A 17,177-nucleotide genomic window follows, 5' to 3' on the forward strand; every position below is an offset into this window, starting at 1 on the left:
AAGGAGACCAGTCCCAGACGACCTGAGGGGGTCCGGATGGTTCAGAAAGGTAGCAGCAGATCAGAAATGCATTTGGGCCCTTTTGACCTTTCAGTGCTTTATTGACCAACAGCAGGATTTTAAAGTCGATTCTTTGTTCGACAGCAAGTCAGTGTAAAGATCTCAGAACTGGAGGGATGTGATCGACTTTCTTGGTCTTAGTGAAGACTCGAGCAGCAGTGTTACAGAGACCTGTAAACACAACGTTACAATAGTCGAGTCTCCTGAAGATAAATGCATGGACAGCTTTTTCCAAATTCTATTGAGACAAAAATCCTCTAATTCTCAATATATTTTTCAGGTGATAGTAGGCTGATTTTGTAATTGTCTTAATATGGCTGTCCAGATCGAGGTCTGAGTCCACGACTACACCTAGATTTCTGCCTTGGTTTGCGGTTTTTAATGTCATTCAGTGATTGAAGCTAAGCACTGACTTTCAATCGTTCTTCCTTGGCACCAAAAAAACCAATTACTTCTGTTTTATCTTTGTTTAATTGAAGAAAATTCTGGCACATCCAGTTCTTGTATGGGATTATAGTCCCCTGGTGATATAGTTAGGTAAATTTGTGACATCTGCACAATTATGATAACACATTTTGTTGTTTTCCATAATCTGAGCCAGTGGAAGCATATAGATGTTGAACAGAAGAGGCCCCAGAATTGAACCTTGGGGAACACCACATGTCATTTTAGTCAACTCTGATGTTTAATTAGCCATATACACAAAGCATTCTCTGTATTTCAAGTTGGATTTAAACCAGTTTAGTGCTGTGCCAGAAAGTCCCACCCAGCTTTCTCGTCTGTCTACTAGTATCAGAGACCATATCTTTCAGAAAGCAGAGTATTTTGGTCTATATAATGTTTATTCATTTTAGATAATTATCAGAAAAGGCATTAGTGTTAGTAAATCAAATGCAAAGATTAAACTTAAAAAAAACAAACAACAAAAAAACCTTACAAACGTGCAATAAATAACTTTTAACACTCTCTATGCTTAGTTTGTTTACATCCTCTGGGCAGGACAACGGGAAAGGTCCAGAAGTATCCGGACCTGATTGGAGAGGAGACGACCAGGTTTAATGCGAACTGTGGGTCATTCCCTCAGGCAAAACCAGCAGAAAGGCAGATTTACGGAAAGCGTGTTTAAATGACTCAAAATGTCCGCCAGAGAGCCCTCGTGGGACTTCTCGCGGGGACGCGCCTCAAAGTCTGCGGGTGTGTCTAATCGATTTTTGAGGCGCGTGCCCGGTAAAAATCCGCGGGATTTGGGTTTTTTTTTGGGGGGGAGGGGGGGGTGTCATACTGCAAACTACGACCGGATGTAGTCGGACATCCCGGTACTTTTGGCACAATAAATAGCGTGGTAGGACGGTTCATCCGTCGGGTTCCCCCTGACGTTGTTTGTCGTGTTGTTGTTTTCACCATCCGACTCGTAAAATTCACCGACACAGTCCAGAACTGCTCAGATTTACAAACGGTCTGCGACGACCGAGCCATTCACCGGCCATTTCCCGCTGTTTCTATTGTCCGCACTCAGTCACCCGCAGCAGCAGGGGGCGCTAGAGAGCGATGAGTCCTTGAGCCGGAAGTATTAACACACCCTGTTGTCACATGTTGGGTTGTCGTCGTCGTTGTGTTTTATTTTTATTTTATTTTTTATTTTATTTTTTATTAAACGTTGTTAAACTATATATCGGATCGTTTCGGGGGAGTTTATTCCTTCACTTCAACATTATATCGGTGTTACCAACCTTCACGTTCGCTGCTGGTGCTGTTAACTGGTGTTCCGTTATGCCCGTAGACCGTACATGCCGGGGACGTCGTCATTTTTTTCCCTAGGATGGCGACGGTGTGTTTTGGCCCGACCAGCTGATTTCATAAATCACCAAATCTGCAGCTGCTCCTGCTTCTTCCTCCTTTTCTCCTTATCACGTTTAGATAACTCGATCCGCTTTTACCAGTAGGCCTCGTGTTGACTTTTACATTTTGAATGAACATGACTTCGTGCCCACACTGCCAGCAGGCAGGAAAGGCAGAGCACCCGCTGTTGGAGGTCAGGATCTTAAGTTTGTCTGGCAGATATTAAATTACATGAAATGTTGATAACTTGCTGTATCTGTATTCAAAAGTTTGGAACTGCCTGCTACCAGACAGCCCACTTTGTAAATATATGTTATTATGCATAAAGGGATTTAAAGAAAGTAGTATTTAAAGATGTAAGAAATGACCAGTTATTGGTCAAACATATGATATTTATAGCCCAAATAAATTCAAGATTGAACGTTATTTGTAGGATGGATGGTTACAACAGTATCTACATCTTTCATGCAGCACTGGACATCAACTAAATGGAGGTTTTAGGTTTTATTTTTATTTTGGGTTTAAAACTGTGTCAAATGTAAATAATACAACTAGTGTTTAGTGAATTATACTGTTTTTACATATGTTAAAATAGCCATTATTGAATGAAGGGAAAACGTATGAATATAACAGCTGAATCCACACTTTTAAAGGTCTTAACCTATATAACTATATAATTTATATATATCATTTTTTTTTTTTTCTTTTAGAAAATCCTACCTGAGGGATACGTCCATCTGGTGTGTTCCTACGAGGAGACGGCTCAGGCTCAGTTTAGGGCGCTTATTAAACTGAGAATTACGTCAGAAGACGAGGTTCGCAGTTGGCTTGAAGATTTCCAAATCTCCTCTGGGCACACTTGGAGGAAGTCGAAAACATATCCAAACACCGGACGTTACAACGCCTACAGGGTACGAATCACAAAGAAGAAACACAACCATTGGATTAAATTCGTTGCAAGTTGATATAGCTTCAAGTATAATCACTTTTAATTCACATTTTAATTTATGAATCCGGTCACAAAATGCCTATTGTCTAAAAATGGTCTCGTATTGTTTTAAGTTGGCATCAATAACGCCCAATAAGTGCATATAGTAGGGTGCTTGATAATAGAGATCCGCTGTGTCCAATATGCCGTTCATTGTGTATTTTTGTGTCTTAGGTGGACTTGAGGTGTCAGTACAACACATTTCCCAAAACGGAAGGAAAAAAGACCAAAAACACATCATGCAGCGCCACCATGTACTTGGTCCTGAAAAGGCACACACACAGCCAGGACAGGAAGTCCAGGTAAAGGTCATATTTTATTCATCCTGTGGGGTAGATTACTTATCACAGCGGCTATATACTGTACGTACAAAAAAACAGTATATGTTTACATATGCTGTAGACAAGTGTCTTTTCACAGGATATTATCTACAAATACATTACTGTCTAATTGACACTTGTGAAAAACACATTGGTTCATCAAAGATGCTCTTCTTCATAAGTGTATTGTACACAGTGTGAAATGTATTTTCTGTAACAGCATGTTACACGCTGACAGAATCCCGACTGACCTCTACGACTCTGCCTTCCGCACCAGTTTCTCCATCCAGCTGACATCGGCTGCTTTTACGCGCCGCAGCATAAAATATGACAGTTGCCACAACTGACTGTTAGTTCCAAAAGTTTGTTGCGATTACTGATGATTTATTGTCATTCAGGTCAGCGGATCCTCACATTAAGGACGGCTACCTGTTGAACGTCAACCTCAGACACGAGCATAACCACCAGCTGTCGTGTGCGGACGTTATGCAGAAGCGAGACGTCTCGGCGGAGACCGTAGCCAAACTGAAGGCGCTCTTCGAGAGAGGCCACTCCCCCTCGTCTGCGCTGGACATGATCATGTATGATCTGCAGGAGCAGGAGGGAGAAAACTACGCCTACGCCGCTGCAGACCGCTCCATCTGTCCTGACATCCAGTTTTGTTACAGGTTAGAAATACAGTACTTTTAATGATGGAAAAGTGCCGCATCTTAACTATCTCTGATTTTTTTGGGGGGGGCTTTCTCTTGCTCGCTTTATTTAATTTTTTGCAGGCTTTACTACAAGCTTTTCCCAGCGACGTCAAGTTCACCATCGAAGGAGGAGATGCTGGTCGATCTCAAGGACAGACTTCACCAGTACAACGTGGTGCAAGGGGACACTAATGCAAAAATTGAAAAAACTCCAGACGGTCAGCTGGTGATTGCCGTATGTTCCCCACTCATGAAAAGAGTCCACACCAAGCTGAGAGAAAGTGGAGAAATCATGTCTGTGGATTCATCGGGAAACTGCGACCGCCAGGACCACCGGATATTCCTCCTCCTTACCCACTCCGCTGCTGGAGAATTGCCTTTAGGGGTGCTCATGACGACGTCATCGAACCAGTCCACTGTGACATCCGGGCTCCAGCTCCTGCAAACCCTTCTGCCTGGCGGGAGCTTCTTCGGACGGGAACGGCCTGACGTCGTCGTGACGGATGACTGCGGGGCTCTGCGGCACTCCCTGCAGGCGGTTTTCCCTGAAGCCCGGCTGCTCCTGAGCCAGTCCCACCTGCTTAGAGCCATGTGGAAATGGCTGTGGAGCGCACACAACGGCGTGGCTAAGCAAGACCGGCCGCCGCTCCTGAACTCATTCAAGAGCCTTGTGTATGCTGACTCAGCCCCATCTCGGACACTGCAGTACAAAAGATGTCTCGCTGACCCTGTTACCGTGAAATATCCGAGATTCCTCCACCACCTGGCCGAGGTGTGTTCGTCACAATATATGCAACATACTTTTTACATGCTATAACATTACTGAACCTTCTGAACCTCTGTTTTTAAATGACTTCCAGGTATACGGGAGGCACGAAGATTGGGCCGTCTGTCTTCCGACAGGAGGCCATAACACCAACCGTCTTGTGGATAGTCCTGTGAAAGTGGTGAAGGAGGAAGCCCTTCACAGACTGAGGTCATACAACACGACTCAGTTGGTAGATTTTGTTACAACCAGGTTGGAGGGCCACTACGTTCGTCGTCTCACCGACCTCGCAGATCAGGGGATGTCTGAGTTTTCCAGAGCGAAGCCGTTCCTTCACGGAAATGATGTGGATCCTGAAAAGATTGCACAGGTACAGGCCGCATTTTAAATTTGTGTATTTTAAAATGGCAACTCCATCTTTTGCGTCATTTTCACAGGTAGACCAGGACCACTACGTGGTTCAAAGTGCAAAGACTGAGATGGAGTACGACGTCAACACGGCGATTGGATGCTGCACGTGCGCAGCCGGAGTCACTGGTGCACTGTGCAAACATCAAAGTGCAGTAATGAATACGTTTAGTCATCCTGAGAGCTTCCCACACGTCACCACACCTGAGATGAGAAAGATCTACCAGGAGATCGCAGCCGGTGAGTCGTCCGGCCTTTTCATGGAGTTTGAAATGCTTAGCCACGGATTGGATGCAGTTTGTTGCTTTGAAAAGTACAAAATCTAATTAAAACAAAAGTATATTCTATTAACTGTATTGCATTTCTTTTCTAATAATTTCCCAAACTGTTTAATTTAGTTTTATTGGTGTTTTGTGTTTTACCTACAGGGTCATCTGGAGAACACCTCGAGGAGATGATCCAGAAGTTATGCAGGAGTCTCACAGATAAACTAAAAAATGACCCCCAAACCTTCTCGGCACCCATTCGCTCCTTTCTGGGAACCTACGGCAGACTGAACGACAGCTCGCTCAGGTCAGCTCTGTTTCGTTTCGGTAAAGTACCGCAGGTGACCCCCATAAATCTGCAGCCTTTAAAACTGATGGGCGTACAGCCGACAGCTATCGCGAGCAGGAAAGCTGCAGTAAGAGGAAGAAGAGCGGTGATACTCGGTCGACCTGCGAAGTGTTCGCCGAGGGAGCACCCGTACTCAAAGAAACAGCAGAGCAGGAAAAGTGAACCTCATTCCACATCAACATGTGTAGAGAACACGTCTCTCGGTGGTGATCAGTAGTGCAACTGCAGTGCACCTCAACCCTCCTCATCCTCACCCTTCCCCTCCTTTGCAGAGGTCAGACACTCAAATGCACCGCCACACTCCACTCTGAAATGCCTATAGCTTTATGTCTATAGTTATTTTTTACAAACCTGTTACTGATTTATTGTTATATTATGTTGATATTGCACTCAACATTTAAATATTTCATTCTTTCCCTCTTGTACTGCGGCTGCTGCGCAATAATTTCCATTTGGATAAATAAAAAACGATCTTTTCTCACTCTGTAAATGTGAACTAGTTAAATTTGGGTACATGATGTTGTATCATGTGGACCTCCCACCCTGAGGTGGTGCATACTATTGTTTTGTAAATATGTAAATATATAGATATTTAATTTAAAGGGTTTGTAATTGACTCAGAAACAATTTCTCTTATTGTAATTTTGTTCTAATTACATTAAAAAACTAAAATTATTTTGAGTCAAAAGGCTTAATTTGATGTTAAACATTGTGTTCTGCTGCTATTATATTATTATGCCACATATGAAATTAATGTGGCAATATAAATGGTCACAACCACTATAGAAACATTTTTTTTTAATAAAGCACAGTACCTTTAATTTTGGGTCCATGTTCATCCTTGCATACTTGGATACGACTGTCGTTTAAACTCCCTAAAATCCCGCCTGTACAGGGTACGTTTGTGCCCTCAGCCCTTGTATTTACTGATATGCTCCATTAAACACAAACATGAAGTTTATATCTCCCTGTGTTCCCTTATTATAGGTCAGCACTCCTGTAATATGATCACTCATCCACTCTTCTTCACTTTAAAATGAGCCGCGGAGGTGTGCATCACATGCCCTTATTTGACTAAATAAACTGTATTGCTATTGCCTCTACTTTTTACTATGACTATAAACACAACCACAGCAGTAAAGAAGCAGAATAAATTGAAAAGAGGCCAATAAAGGGGCGGTGTAGGGTCAAATCCCCCCCAGCAGGGGGCGACATTGTTCCGAGACACCTCGGCCATCAACCAAGATCGTCTATAATGAGGAGGAGTCACTCCCCGGTCTGCAACTCAAAATTCTCTTCGCTCAGATTAAGCGGCGGGTGGAAACGTGGCGCAGTGAGACCTCTTCACTTCCGAACCATCTCAATTAAATGCCGACGGAGAAAGAGACGTGATGGAGAACGAGGCTGCAGCACCGACACACGAGCGAAGTGAAGGAGTGTTGGTAAATACAAAGCTGCTGTTGCCGGCTTATCATTCAGCAAACATATAAATATTAAATCTTTGTTTAGATGCTTTTGAAGAATAGCTTTTCCGTTAGCGGCGGCTACACGAGCTAGCCGTCGGTAACGTTTAGCTAATCAGTTACAAGAAAGCGGAATGTAATTTGGGATGAAGCTTTTTATTTTTTATTTATTTATTTATTTATTTATTTTTTTGGTCCCGTTTGGACCTTTATTTCAACCTAATTAGTTGTCCGTAAATAGCAAGCAACGGCATTAATTATCGCCTCCCTCAGCGGGTCCATTAGCGGCATACGTGACTTCAAGCTGAGCCGTTCGTGTCACGTGACGGACGGCGTGACACCTGTCCGTCAAGGAGGGAGAAGATGGCATGACGTCAGTAGCTGTTTTTACACAAAACCAAAATAAAATAAAACAAAAATCATGCTAAGGTTGTTTTTTTTTTTAACATATATATAAAACCTTAGCATGATTTTTATTTTATTTTGTATAAATAATATATATATATATATCAATCAGACAGGAAGGTTAGTTAATGTGTGTTTGTGTTTTTAATGCTGGCGTTAATCCATCTCTGATCCTGAAGTGGTCTTGGGTTTTAAATTGTTCACCTGAGCAGCTCAAAGCAGGGATCACGTTTCCTGTATCGGTTTCCTTTTTTTTTTCCACTTCAGGGTCAGAAGGAGTGACACAGAGCTGCTAATATCTCATATCTCGTAAGTAATGAAGTGTATTTACTCGAGCGCTGCACAATTCTGATGTTCTTCTTGTACTTTACTTGAGTATTTCCATTTAATCCCACTTTCTGTTTCCGCCTTCGTTGTACTTTCTACTCCTCTGCGTTTATTTGACAGCTTCGGTTACTTTTAAGATGACGGTTTGACCCGGTGGATAATATAACAAGCCTTTAAAATACAACTCAAAGTACTTCTACCTCCAGCAGCTATTATAGTTTTTTTTTTTACAAGTTTCTTAGTGAAGAAATATTTTTCATGCATAATGGTTATGGAGTATTGACTTTGTTGGCTTGGTGCCTGTATAAGTAAAGCGTCTGAATGCTCCTTCCACCACTCTTCAGATGTAAACACCTGTTAAATTATTATTTTTTTTATGATGAGATTGTGCAATAGATTCATCAAGTTCTGTTTTTTTTTTTTTTTTAATCATTTTTGTGTGCAAGTTCCTTCATTTATAAAACAGTTTGCAGGAAGTCTAAACTAAATAAAAATAATAAAATAAATACATATTTGCCTTTGGCTCTGGTTATAGGAAAACCCAGATAGTACCAGTATATTCAGTCAATTCTTGTGCTGAGAAATTACTATCACGAACACATTGAAAACAAAATTCCGATACCCAGAAGGCTGTCGTTTGTGATACTTTTATACACGTTTTTCTTTCCACTTTCCTCTCCAAAAGGTGCACGAGGCCTTCGGATCCTGCTAGGAGAAACCATGGAGCCGGTCATCGTGCCCTTGCACTCCACCTCCCCCCCTCCGCTGGACGACGGTGGCGACGGGGAGGTGGTATCGGAGGAGGACGAGTTCGGGGACTTCTCCGTCGGGGTGTCCTTCTCGCCTCTCGGCTTTGCCGATGCCACCGAGCCACCTTCCGGTTTCAGACAGCCGTCTCCCACCTTAAAACCAGCCACCCATCGACCTGACTGCAGCTTCAACCCCCCCGTCGAACAATCCCAACCTACATCCACTGTGAACTCGGAGTCCGACAGGAGTCCGATGGAAGCGCAGGATTGTAAGACTGACTCTTCTTGGCACCTCACAAACGGATACGCTGAAAGACACGGTGCTTCTGTTGCGGGTGCTTGCTCTCCAGAGGAGGAAACGGGGTTTGCTGATTTCACTGTGTTCACAGAGCAGGCAGCTCACCCCTGGTGCTGTGGCCTCTCTCCCTTGGACAACACAGAGGGATGGGACGGCAGAGTGGGAGGAACAAACAACAACGTGGGGGAACGAATCTGTGCTTCAGCTTCAGGACAGGAGGTCATTATGGAGTCTGAACCCCGATCTAAGGTGAGAGGAAACGTCTGCACTGTGGTCAAGCACTGTGAGAAGAGAGATGCAGCACTCGTGCGACCGTCTCAGGACCACCGTCAGTCTCAGGATGCCGCAGCAGCTTTGGATTTTCCACGCGGTGCGGCAGAGCGAAGCCCGCCCGGGGACGCTCCGAGGGAAAGGAGGCGCGGTTCTCTTCAAATCTCAGAGGAGCAGGAGGAAGGCGTGGCGGCGGTTTTTTCTCTCCCCCAAACATTCGGTACGTATGAGGCTTCGTCAGAGGACCCGGGGTCCTTCGGTGACGATTTTTCATTTGAGGGTGCTTCTGCCGACCTGGAACCAAACGTTTCATCCCTCGTTTCTCACGACGGTCAAACTGATTGGGACCCGACTGATGACGAGGACGAAGAGCTGGGAAACTACACGCATTCGGACTCTTTTCTCAACAGCGGTGCAGCAAACCTCAACCAGTCTGAGTCAGAGAAGTGTTTTCATCTCTGCAACCGATACGCGACTCAGGAAACTTCTGCTACCTCCGACCAGTCACAGTCTGGAACAAATACGGGAGACAAATTTGCTGACTTCACTGACAGCAGCTCGGAGCATCACAGGGATGAAGAACACGCCCAAAGAGCTGATGCAGCGGTGCAGAGTCTGGGAAACCTCCCGCCCAGCGACAGCTTCGCAGACTTCTGCTCGGCGCCCACGCAGGAGGATGGAGCGGGGTCGTGGGCGGAGTTCAAGGACCAGAGCGCACCGGTGGAAGGAAAAACCTGGACGCAGTTCAGAGAGCCGGTCAGCAGCCTGCAGACTGATGGGGACACTGAGGAGGAGCAGGACAGGGCGGGACAGTGTGGCGGTCCCAGGAGGGACAGCTGTCAGGTAGGAGACAGTTCACTGAAAACTAATACTGAGAAAGACAAATTCTTATCAGCCCCACTGTGTTTCTAATCTTCCTTTATATCCCTCTTTTATTGTTATGCTTTATATTTGTTCCCAAAAACTTTTTCATGGGAAATTAAACAACAGGAAAAGCTTGAAGTTATTGGAAACATGATGACGTATTTTTGAAATTCTGTCTAACAAAAGGAACCGTCTTTCTCTGTTTTCCGCCCAGGCTTCACTGTCCTGTCGTGTCCAGCAGGTCATGCAGGCCACTTTCCCGGAGCTAGAGGTTCAAGCTGTGGAAGGTGAGGCGGAGCTGCTGCTCGGCCTCGGTGCTTTACTTCAAACCCGACACCTCGTGGAGAGTGAGAAGACGATACCAAAGCTCAGCGGTGCTCAGTGGTGAGGAAACCTACTAACATCACATTCTCCTTTTAACTAGTTTTACAATTTCATTTAGTTTCACTACAATAAAAGCGATTTTATTTTAATTTGAGATGATTGATATCATTTTAACGTCTCTAAATATACCACGACGCTGCTTTATTAATTCTCCCGCCGTCTCCCAGGGTGCAGCGGGAGATGCTGTGGCCACACCAGGACGTCCACAGTGCGGTGGGCCTCCAGTTTCAGTGGGGTGGCTCCCACACCAACAGGATTCTGCTCAGGTGCCTCGGTGTGGAAACGAGGAACATTGTGAGTGTGTCATCGGCAGCGTCTCTACCAGGAATATCTGGGTTGACGAGCTGAAACTGCTTCTGTGGTGACTTTAGTGACAAATCCTGGAATATTTACAAGATGTCACACTGTTCATGTCGGTTGCTTATAACAGATCGATATGTTGTTGCACTCGCTGCAAGTCGCTCTCGGTAAAAAAAACAAAACGACAAATAACCTGTTTTGTGTGTCTTTGCCTTCTGAAAGGTGTTTATGGGGACGAAGAAGCAGCCTATGACTGTGCCCGCTTTCGCATCCGGCTTGGTGAGTCAACCGCGGGAGATGTAAATCAAATCAACTAATCAACTTGTTTTTGTATTAGAAAGAAGCCTTGTGCTGTTTTAAAACGACCAACTTCACTGACACGTGATCGGACACCAGACAAACCGCCTCTTCTGTCTGAATGCAGCTCGAATGATGACGTCTTCCGCCCCTACAAAAACAACTCATATTTTCCAGGTGTTAGAGTTTTCCGTGCCGTGTTTCTCGTTCATCAGGGAATGCTCGAGCCCACCAAAGACGCTGTGTCAGCTGTCTGTTCTCCAGGACACGCAGCGGTCGCAGCGCAAGCACCTCCAGGGCCCCTCGACGTACCGGACCCTTCCACACATTCAGCGCAGGTGAACCGCTCTTGTTTGATTTGCGCACGAAGCCATTGAGCCGAAATGCAGATTTTTAAATGTTGTTAATTTCTCTTCTTTGTAGGAGGAGCTTCCTTCCAGCCAGCTGGACTGGAGCAGCCGTGGCCTTAGCAGCTCTCAGGACGGTACGTCCCCTCGCCGAGCCCCTCACTTCTGGGGTCGGAAGTAGACTACCAGCCATCCTCGACACGGCTTCGATTAAACGAGCTAAAACTGTTGAGCGTTTACTTCTCCTCCTCCCTCCTCCTCCTCTTCCTCCTCCTTCAGGGCTTGTGCTGCTTCTTTGTATTCACGCCGTGTTTCCCCTCCTCTCACTCAGCAGTGGTGGCTGACCACAACATTTTGTGGAAAAAATAGATCATGTTGCTGTCAACAGACTTTAAAGTACAACAGATGTGCAACCAAACAGGAAAACTGACCGATCAGCCATGAAACCATCACAGGGGGAAACACCGTGCCGGCCTCCCTTTTCGCTCTCCTTCATCTCTTCTCGTGTCTCATCTTTACCTGCTGTCACCTTTTTTTGAAAGAATTTATCTCAGTATTTATCAGTTCCCTGTTAGTGATGGGGAACATTTGTCCTGTCCATCTTTAAGTGGTTACACCGGATGTGGATGAAGGTGACTGGAACAACATGTGCACATTGTTGTGCTGCTTTGATGGTCTTTAGGTACCTTTTTTTTTTGCTAAATTAATGTCACACTTGCAAAACACGAAACACTGACTCCGTTTATCCCACAGAATATTTATTAATTAACTCATTGAACATGGCCCAAAATGTCCCATGTTGATTTATCCAAAAACAATTTTCATATTGTTTACTGGTTGAAATTTTTCAGTGTCTACCATTTGCCCAGAGCATGATTGTATTACACACTTAAATTTACACTATAAATGATCGTATCATCCAGGTTTTGACATAATTTGGCGCTCAAGTGTTTTTAACAGAAAGCATTTATGTGCTCAGATTTGCGTGTGAAAGGTTTTATGTTGGACATCTTTGGTGAAGACAAAACAAAAGATACTTTAATAAGTAAACAACACAGGTAATACAGTAAGTGTTATTTTTTTGCTCAGGAAAGTTTAATTCAATTAGAACCAGAGGTAGTACAGTCGTGTTCAGCGTTGAAATCCCCAAAATAAGTGTTATTATATATTATGAAATCATCGAGTATGATCTTTTGTTTATTTACATATAATTCACAAAGGTTAGCTATACATTTAACTACTGGCTGATATATTTATTTCTCTAAGTTAATGAGACAGGATGCGGACCAGGATTCAAACCGAACCACAAAACAAAAAGAAATACCAGAAAAGAAAATTCATTGGACACAAATTAGCATGTTGTCAAGTGTCGTCTTTTGTTTTAAAATGTTTTCTTGTAGCAGGTAAAGCGGAAGAGACTTTCTCTCATTATTAGCTGGTTTACTGCTCCGCAAAACCAGAAGTAGTCCGAGTCAGTTTTTCTTTTCAGGACAGTGACCGAGACACGAGTCATTTTGCTGCTGCATGTCTTCGAAGAGGGTCGCACTAAAGTATGCTAAATCCACTGAAGTACTCTAAAATATTATATCTAATATAAAACTTGTGTATTTTTCACAAACGAAACCAGCGTGACGATAAACAGAATTATCAGAATATTTTTTTTTTTTTTTTAACTTTTTGGTTGGTAGCATGAAAGGTAAACACACGGTTGTGATGGAGCTAGTAGATACATACACATAAATATCTAAGGAAGGAGCTCAACAGCTGACAAAACTATTCAATGAAGTCTGGCATTCATTTCCTTGATGAAACCAGGAGGACTTCAGTCGCAGACACTAATATTGAACTTAACGGAGCCACTCTTCAACGTTAAGAAAATCTTTCTGCCCGTTCTGATAATTTATGATCAGTTTTATATTTCGCTCTTGATGCATTCACACCTTCAAGAGAAATGTTCAGAGATGAAATGATACAAATACTTTATACTGACAACAAAGCAGTGTTGTAGTGACAGCGTATGCACAGCAGAGGGCAGTGTATTATCTGTAGGTGGTGCTGAGTGCAGAAAAAAAAAAGGTCAAAAAGGATATGTTTGTAGGATTGTTTATTTCATTGTTTTGTTTTTTTATTTCAGTAGTTAAGATATCTATTTTTGGGCTTTGATTGAATCTGTTAGGGGCCATCATTGCCGTGATAAGACGTCATTAAAACTGGAGAAAATAAATGTGACACAGGATTTCTTCTGTCACTTAATTCTGCTTTTATTTGTTTGTTTGTTTTTGTGTTTACTTCCAATGCACTTGTCCTATCTTATATGCGCATGCTTAATAGGACAAAGTGTTTTAATTCCAATGCTTATTATTATTATTATTATTTTGAGAAAACAATTGATACCTGAAATCCACTTCTTCAGCCTTTCATTACCAATCAAAGGTATTTCTACAACATTTCTGTAAATGCAGATACAGTCTTTCATAATGAGTTGTGCCTTTTTGCTAACAAATCAGTTTAAAAAAAAGGGAAAAAAAAGAAGTGCTTAACTTTTTGTTCAAATGGTGAAATAATCTCTGGACCTATAGTTTGTTGACAGAAATCCTTTGTTTATTTATTTACTGCTCAAATTGAGAATCAAAACATTGCAATAAGAACTGGTGGGAACTCCTTGTAAATACTGAAATAAATCAATTGATCCTCGGTGCTTGGTTTGACCTCTCTTCCCTTCAGATTTCCGCTCCTGCTGAAAGCTGCTTCACTTTACTTTGAAACGATAGAATATTCAAACAGCTTGCTTGGATTTTCTGTCCCTTTGTTGTTGTTTTTTTTTTTTTTTTTAACAAGACAAAGGATATAAAACTGCTGTGATCTCATTTTCAGCGGTGCCAGAAAAGGTTCTTCTCCCTCCTGAGTTCTTCTATTTTTGTGTCTCTTGCACTAAACTGTGTCAGACTTTCAAACAAACTTAACATAAAACCGAGGCAAATTGATTGAAGGCAAGTTTTTAAAATGTAATGAAACAAAGCATCACACCTGAATCACTCCACAAACTTAACCCAGTTGTGCCACTTTCAGCAGCAACAACTGCACCCGAACGCCTCCAATAACTCGAGATCAGTCTGTGACATTGCCGTTATTAAATTTGCGCCCACTTTTCCCTTGCAGAACTGCTCTAAAGCAGCAGCATCAGAAGGTTTGCGAGCATGAAATTGTACTTTTCAGGTCGCTAACAAGCATCTCCATCGGGGTTTAGAGTCCGGACTTTGACTTGGCCACTGCAAAATTTTACTTCTCTTGCTTTTTGAGTCCTTCAGGAGGTGACGTACTCTTTCGGTTTGAGTGTCTTGCTGCATAACTTCACGTTCTCCTTCAGGATTTTCTGTCAAGAGAGTAAAAGTTATGTTTCCCTCAGTTACAGCAAGTCGCAGCTGAGCATTCACGCTACCAGGTCGTGTCAATACGCTGTTGGCTGTCATCACTACGAGGCTACGGTTGCAACACCCCTCCACCTGCCATTAACACGTGTAGCAGACGATTAGTGCGCAGAAGAATCGAGTCCGTCAATACGTCAATCAGAAACGACAAAAGGTCATCGTTGCCAGAGGTCTCTCACTTTCAGGTGGTCATCTCGAGTAAATGTCTCCAAGCTCTGACGTGGTTTTCCACAGCAGTCATTTTTACCAGGTCAGAGCCAGAACAGCGCAGCTGCAACTGATCCCGTTAACGACGGCTGCGTTCCATTGAGGTGAGCCCTTCAGGCTCCCGGTGTTGTGCATGCTTTGTGACTGACGTGCTTTAAACGGGTCGCTTAAAGGAGCTCGGCCATCGTTAAGCTTATCAAGTACACCTGTGCTGACAAACCCAAACGTCTGCTGTGTGGGGGGCAGGGGGGGGGGGAAAGGGGGGCCTATTACGGTGCCGTAACATATTTAGGCGCAGTACACCTTGTGTACGTCCATTATACGCCGTCTCAGTGAAAGGAGGAAATATCAGTTTCTAAGTAGATGCATGTTTCTTCCTTTGATGAATAAGAAATGGAGCTCCCCGTCATCCCGTCTCACCGCCATCCGCCGCCTCCGCCTGCTGGAACAGGCTGCTCTGATCTCAACCTGGATTATTTTGGTCCTGAGGAGGAGAGCAGGTCCAGCAGCAGAAGCAACAGTCCTCCTCCAGGTCAGCATGGGAAACTACACTTTTAGTGCACCGTTCAACACCATGATGATACTATTAAAATCAGTATTGAGATTCATGCTGTGTGTAAGTCCTCTTTAAAGCTTGTTCCCCTTTTTTTGTTTTTGTTTTATGTGTTTGTTAACACGCGCTCGTCGTGTAAAGGAGTTGACCGTGAGCTGTATGAGTTGACCATCAGCAAACTGGAAAGCGGCGCTGACAGCAGCCAGCTGGAGGACACTTTGAATCGCCTGATGTCCGCTGCAGAGAAGACCAGCGTCACAGTCAGGTCAGCTGCCACTGCATGTTTATATGACAATTTTGCAGTAATACACGAAGCAACAAATTCTCTGCTTCTTCTGCTGTATTAATAATGAAACATCTGCTTGTGTCTTACTTTAAAAAAAAAGAAAAAAAAAGCTTGTTTTGTGTGCGTTCTCCATCAGGAGGCCTCTGCAGGAGGAGGAGCTGAGTGCAGAGGCTGGCAGGGTGATGGATGGACTTCCCAACCTGTCCTTCATGCTGGCAAAGGTCCTCATGTTCCCGAGCATCCTCGTACCCAAAGCATGCTTTCCTCCAAAATGACAACGATGTGTGATCCCCATACGCACTACTCCTACAGACATTTTTCCTTATACATGTAGAAAATATATATATATATATATATTCCCCCCCCCCCCTCCAGCACAATGGGCTATTTTAATTTGTATGCCACCTGCAATGATGTCATATGACATTTCAGACAGTGACTGAAAAGGCCCCGGTGGGATTTTAAACGAGGTTTATCTTCCTGTTTCGGTCAAAATACTCCACCTGCTGGCGATCTTCTGCCTTTTAGCTTGAAAACTGACAGTGAAGGAGCAAGAATGTATGAAATCGCACATCAATTTCAAGTTAAAGCAATTTGCAAACACGTAGAAGAGCAGGTGTGCAGCTACAGTGTCTGTTGACGTATTACTCACCTTTTAAAGTGGAGTGTTGTGCTTTAGTTTGCTTTAAACCGCCTCCCTCTCACGTTTATTCACTCTGTGACTGTTACAACAAGCTCACCAACTTAAATTACATTTGCTCGTGAATGTATGTATTTATTTTTTTACTATAAAACACGTCATTTTTTTATTTTTTATTATTATAGACAAATGATATGAGAGAATGTACTTCAGGTGGTTCGATAAGGCCTGTATGCACAGAGTGCCCTTTAATGAGGATGTGTGACAAAGTGAAGCATTTATTTGGTTTTTAATTCCAGTTTTTAACCATTTTTCTTTTTTATATTCTTTCAGGCTTCTGTTTTAAATATGTATACGGGGGGATAAAAACTTTCCATTACGGCCTATTTTAATATTATAATAATGATGTGGAGTATTTCTGAGATAATCAGGTTTTGCTTTCCAGTTTCCTGCCTACTGTCTTGCCTATATTAGGCGTCATTAAGCTTCCCATCCATCTTTAATGAGGATTTGCTTTGAGATTTGTCCATGAAGTTTAGTTTCACAGATATCCGGACTGGGCTCCATCCAATCAAGTAAAAACATCGACATTAAAAATATCAGGCTGCTCGTTTTTTGTTAAATTAATTGAGATAAATTACCTAGAAATTTAAAAATCTCGGAGGGCGGGG

The 17,177-nt window shown here is 43.3% G+C and overlaps 2 protein-coding genes across 3 annotated transcripts; both read left to right on the top strand.

The window, feature by feature from the left end:
* Window positions 1–1,601: 1,601 nt before the first annotated feature.
* On the top strand, window positions 1,602–6,712 carry LOC138634390 (uncharacterized). The gene is made up of 8 exons (XM_069721289.1): window positions 1,602–2,092; window positions 2,610–2,810; window positions 3,062–3,189; window positions 3,606–3,875; window positions 3,981–4,671; window positions 4,760–5,035; window positions 5,103–5,313; window positions 5,502–6,712. Exons 1-8 carry the CDS (start codon window positions 2,030–2,032, stop codon window positions 5,903–5,905), a joined length of 2,244 nt encoding a protein of 747 aa, XP_069577390.1. The 5' UTR covers window positions 1,602–2,029; the 3' UTR covers window positions 5,906–6,712.
* A 220-nt stretch (window positions 6,713–6,932) lies between these two features.
* On the top strand, window positions 6,933–16,658 carry LOC138634398 (aftiphilin-like). Of its 2 annotated transcripts, XM_069721301.1 has the most exons (10): window positions 6,933–7,130; window positions 8,569–10,043; window positions 10,279–10,448; window positions 10,616–10,742; window positions 10,971–11,027; window positions 11,261–11,383; window positions 11,469–11,529; window positions 15,419–15,559; window positions 15,722–15,845; window positions 16,003–16,658. In XM_069721301.1, the coding sequence occupies exons 2-10, from the start codon at window positions 8,604–8,606 to the stop codon at window positions 16,139–16,141; spliced, it is 2,382 nt and encodes a 793-aa protein (XP_069577402.1). In that variant the 5' UTR covers window positions 6,933–7,130; window positions 8,569–8,603; the 3' UTR covers window positions 16,142–16,658. The 2 variants fall into 2 exon arrangements, with proteins under 2 accessions (XP_069577402.1, XP_069577403.1); XM_069721302.1 differs by lacking the exons at window positions 15,419–15,559; window positions 15,722–15,845; window positions 16,003–16,658 and having other exon boundaries at window positions 7,029–7,130; window positions 11,223–11,383; window positions 11,469–14,086.
* Window positions 16,659–17,177: the final 519 nt, after the last annotated feature.

The sequence above is a fragment of the Brachyistius frenatus genome, unplaced genomic scaffold, assembly GCF_029030835.1.
Source record: "Brachyistius frenatus isolate BFR_SWC_R1_liver_20210118 unplaced genomic scaffold, ASM2903083v1 Contig_260, whole genome shotgun sequence".
In the NCBI taxonomy this organism is placed as follows: domain Eukaryota; kingdom Metazoa; phylum Chordata; class Actinopteri; family Embiotocidae; genus Brachyistius; species Brachyistius frenatus.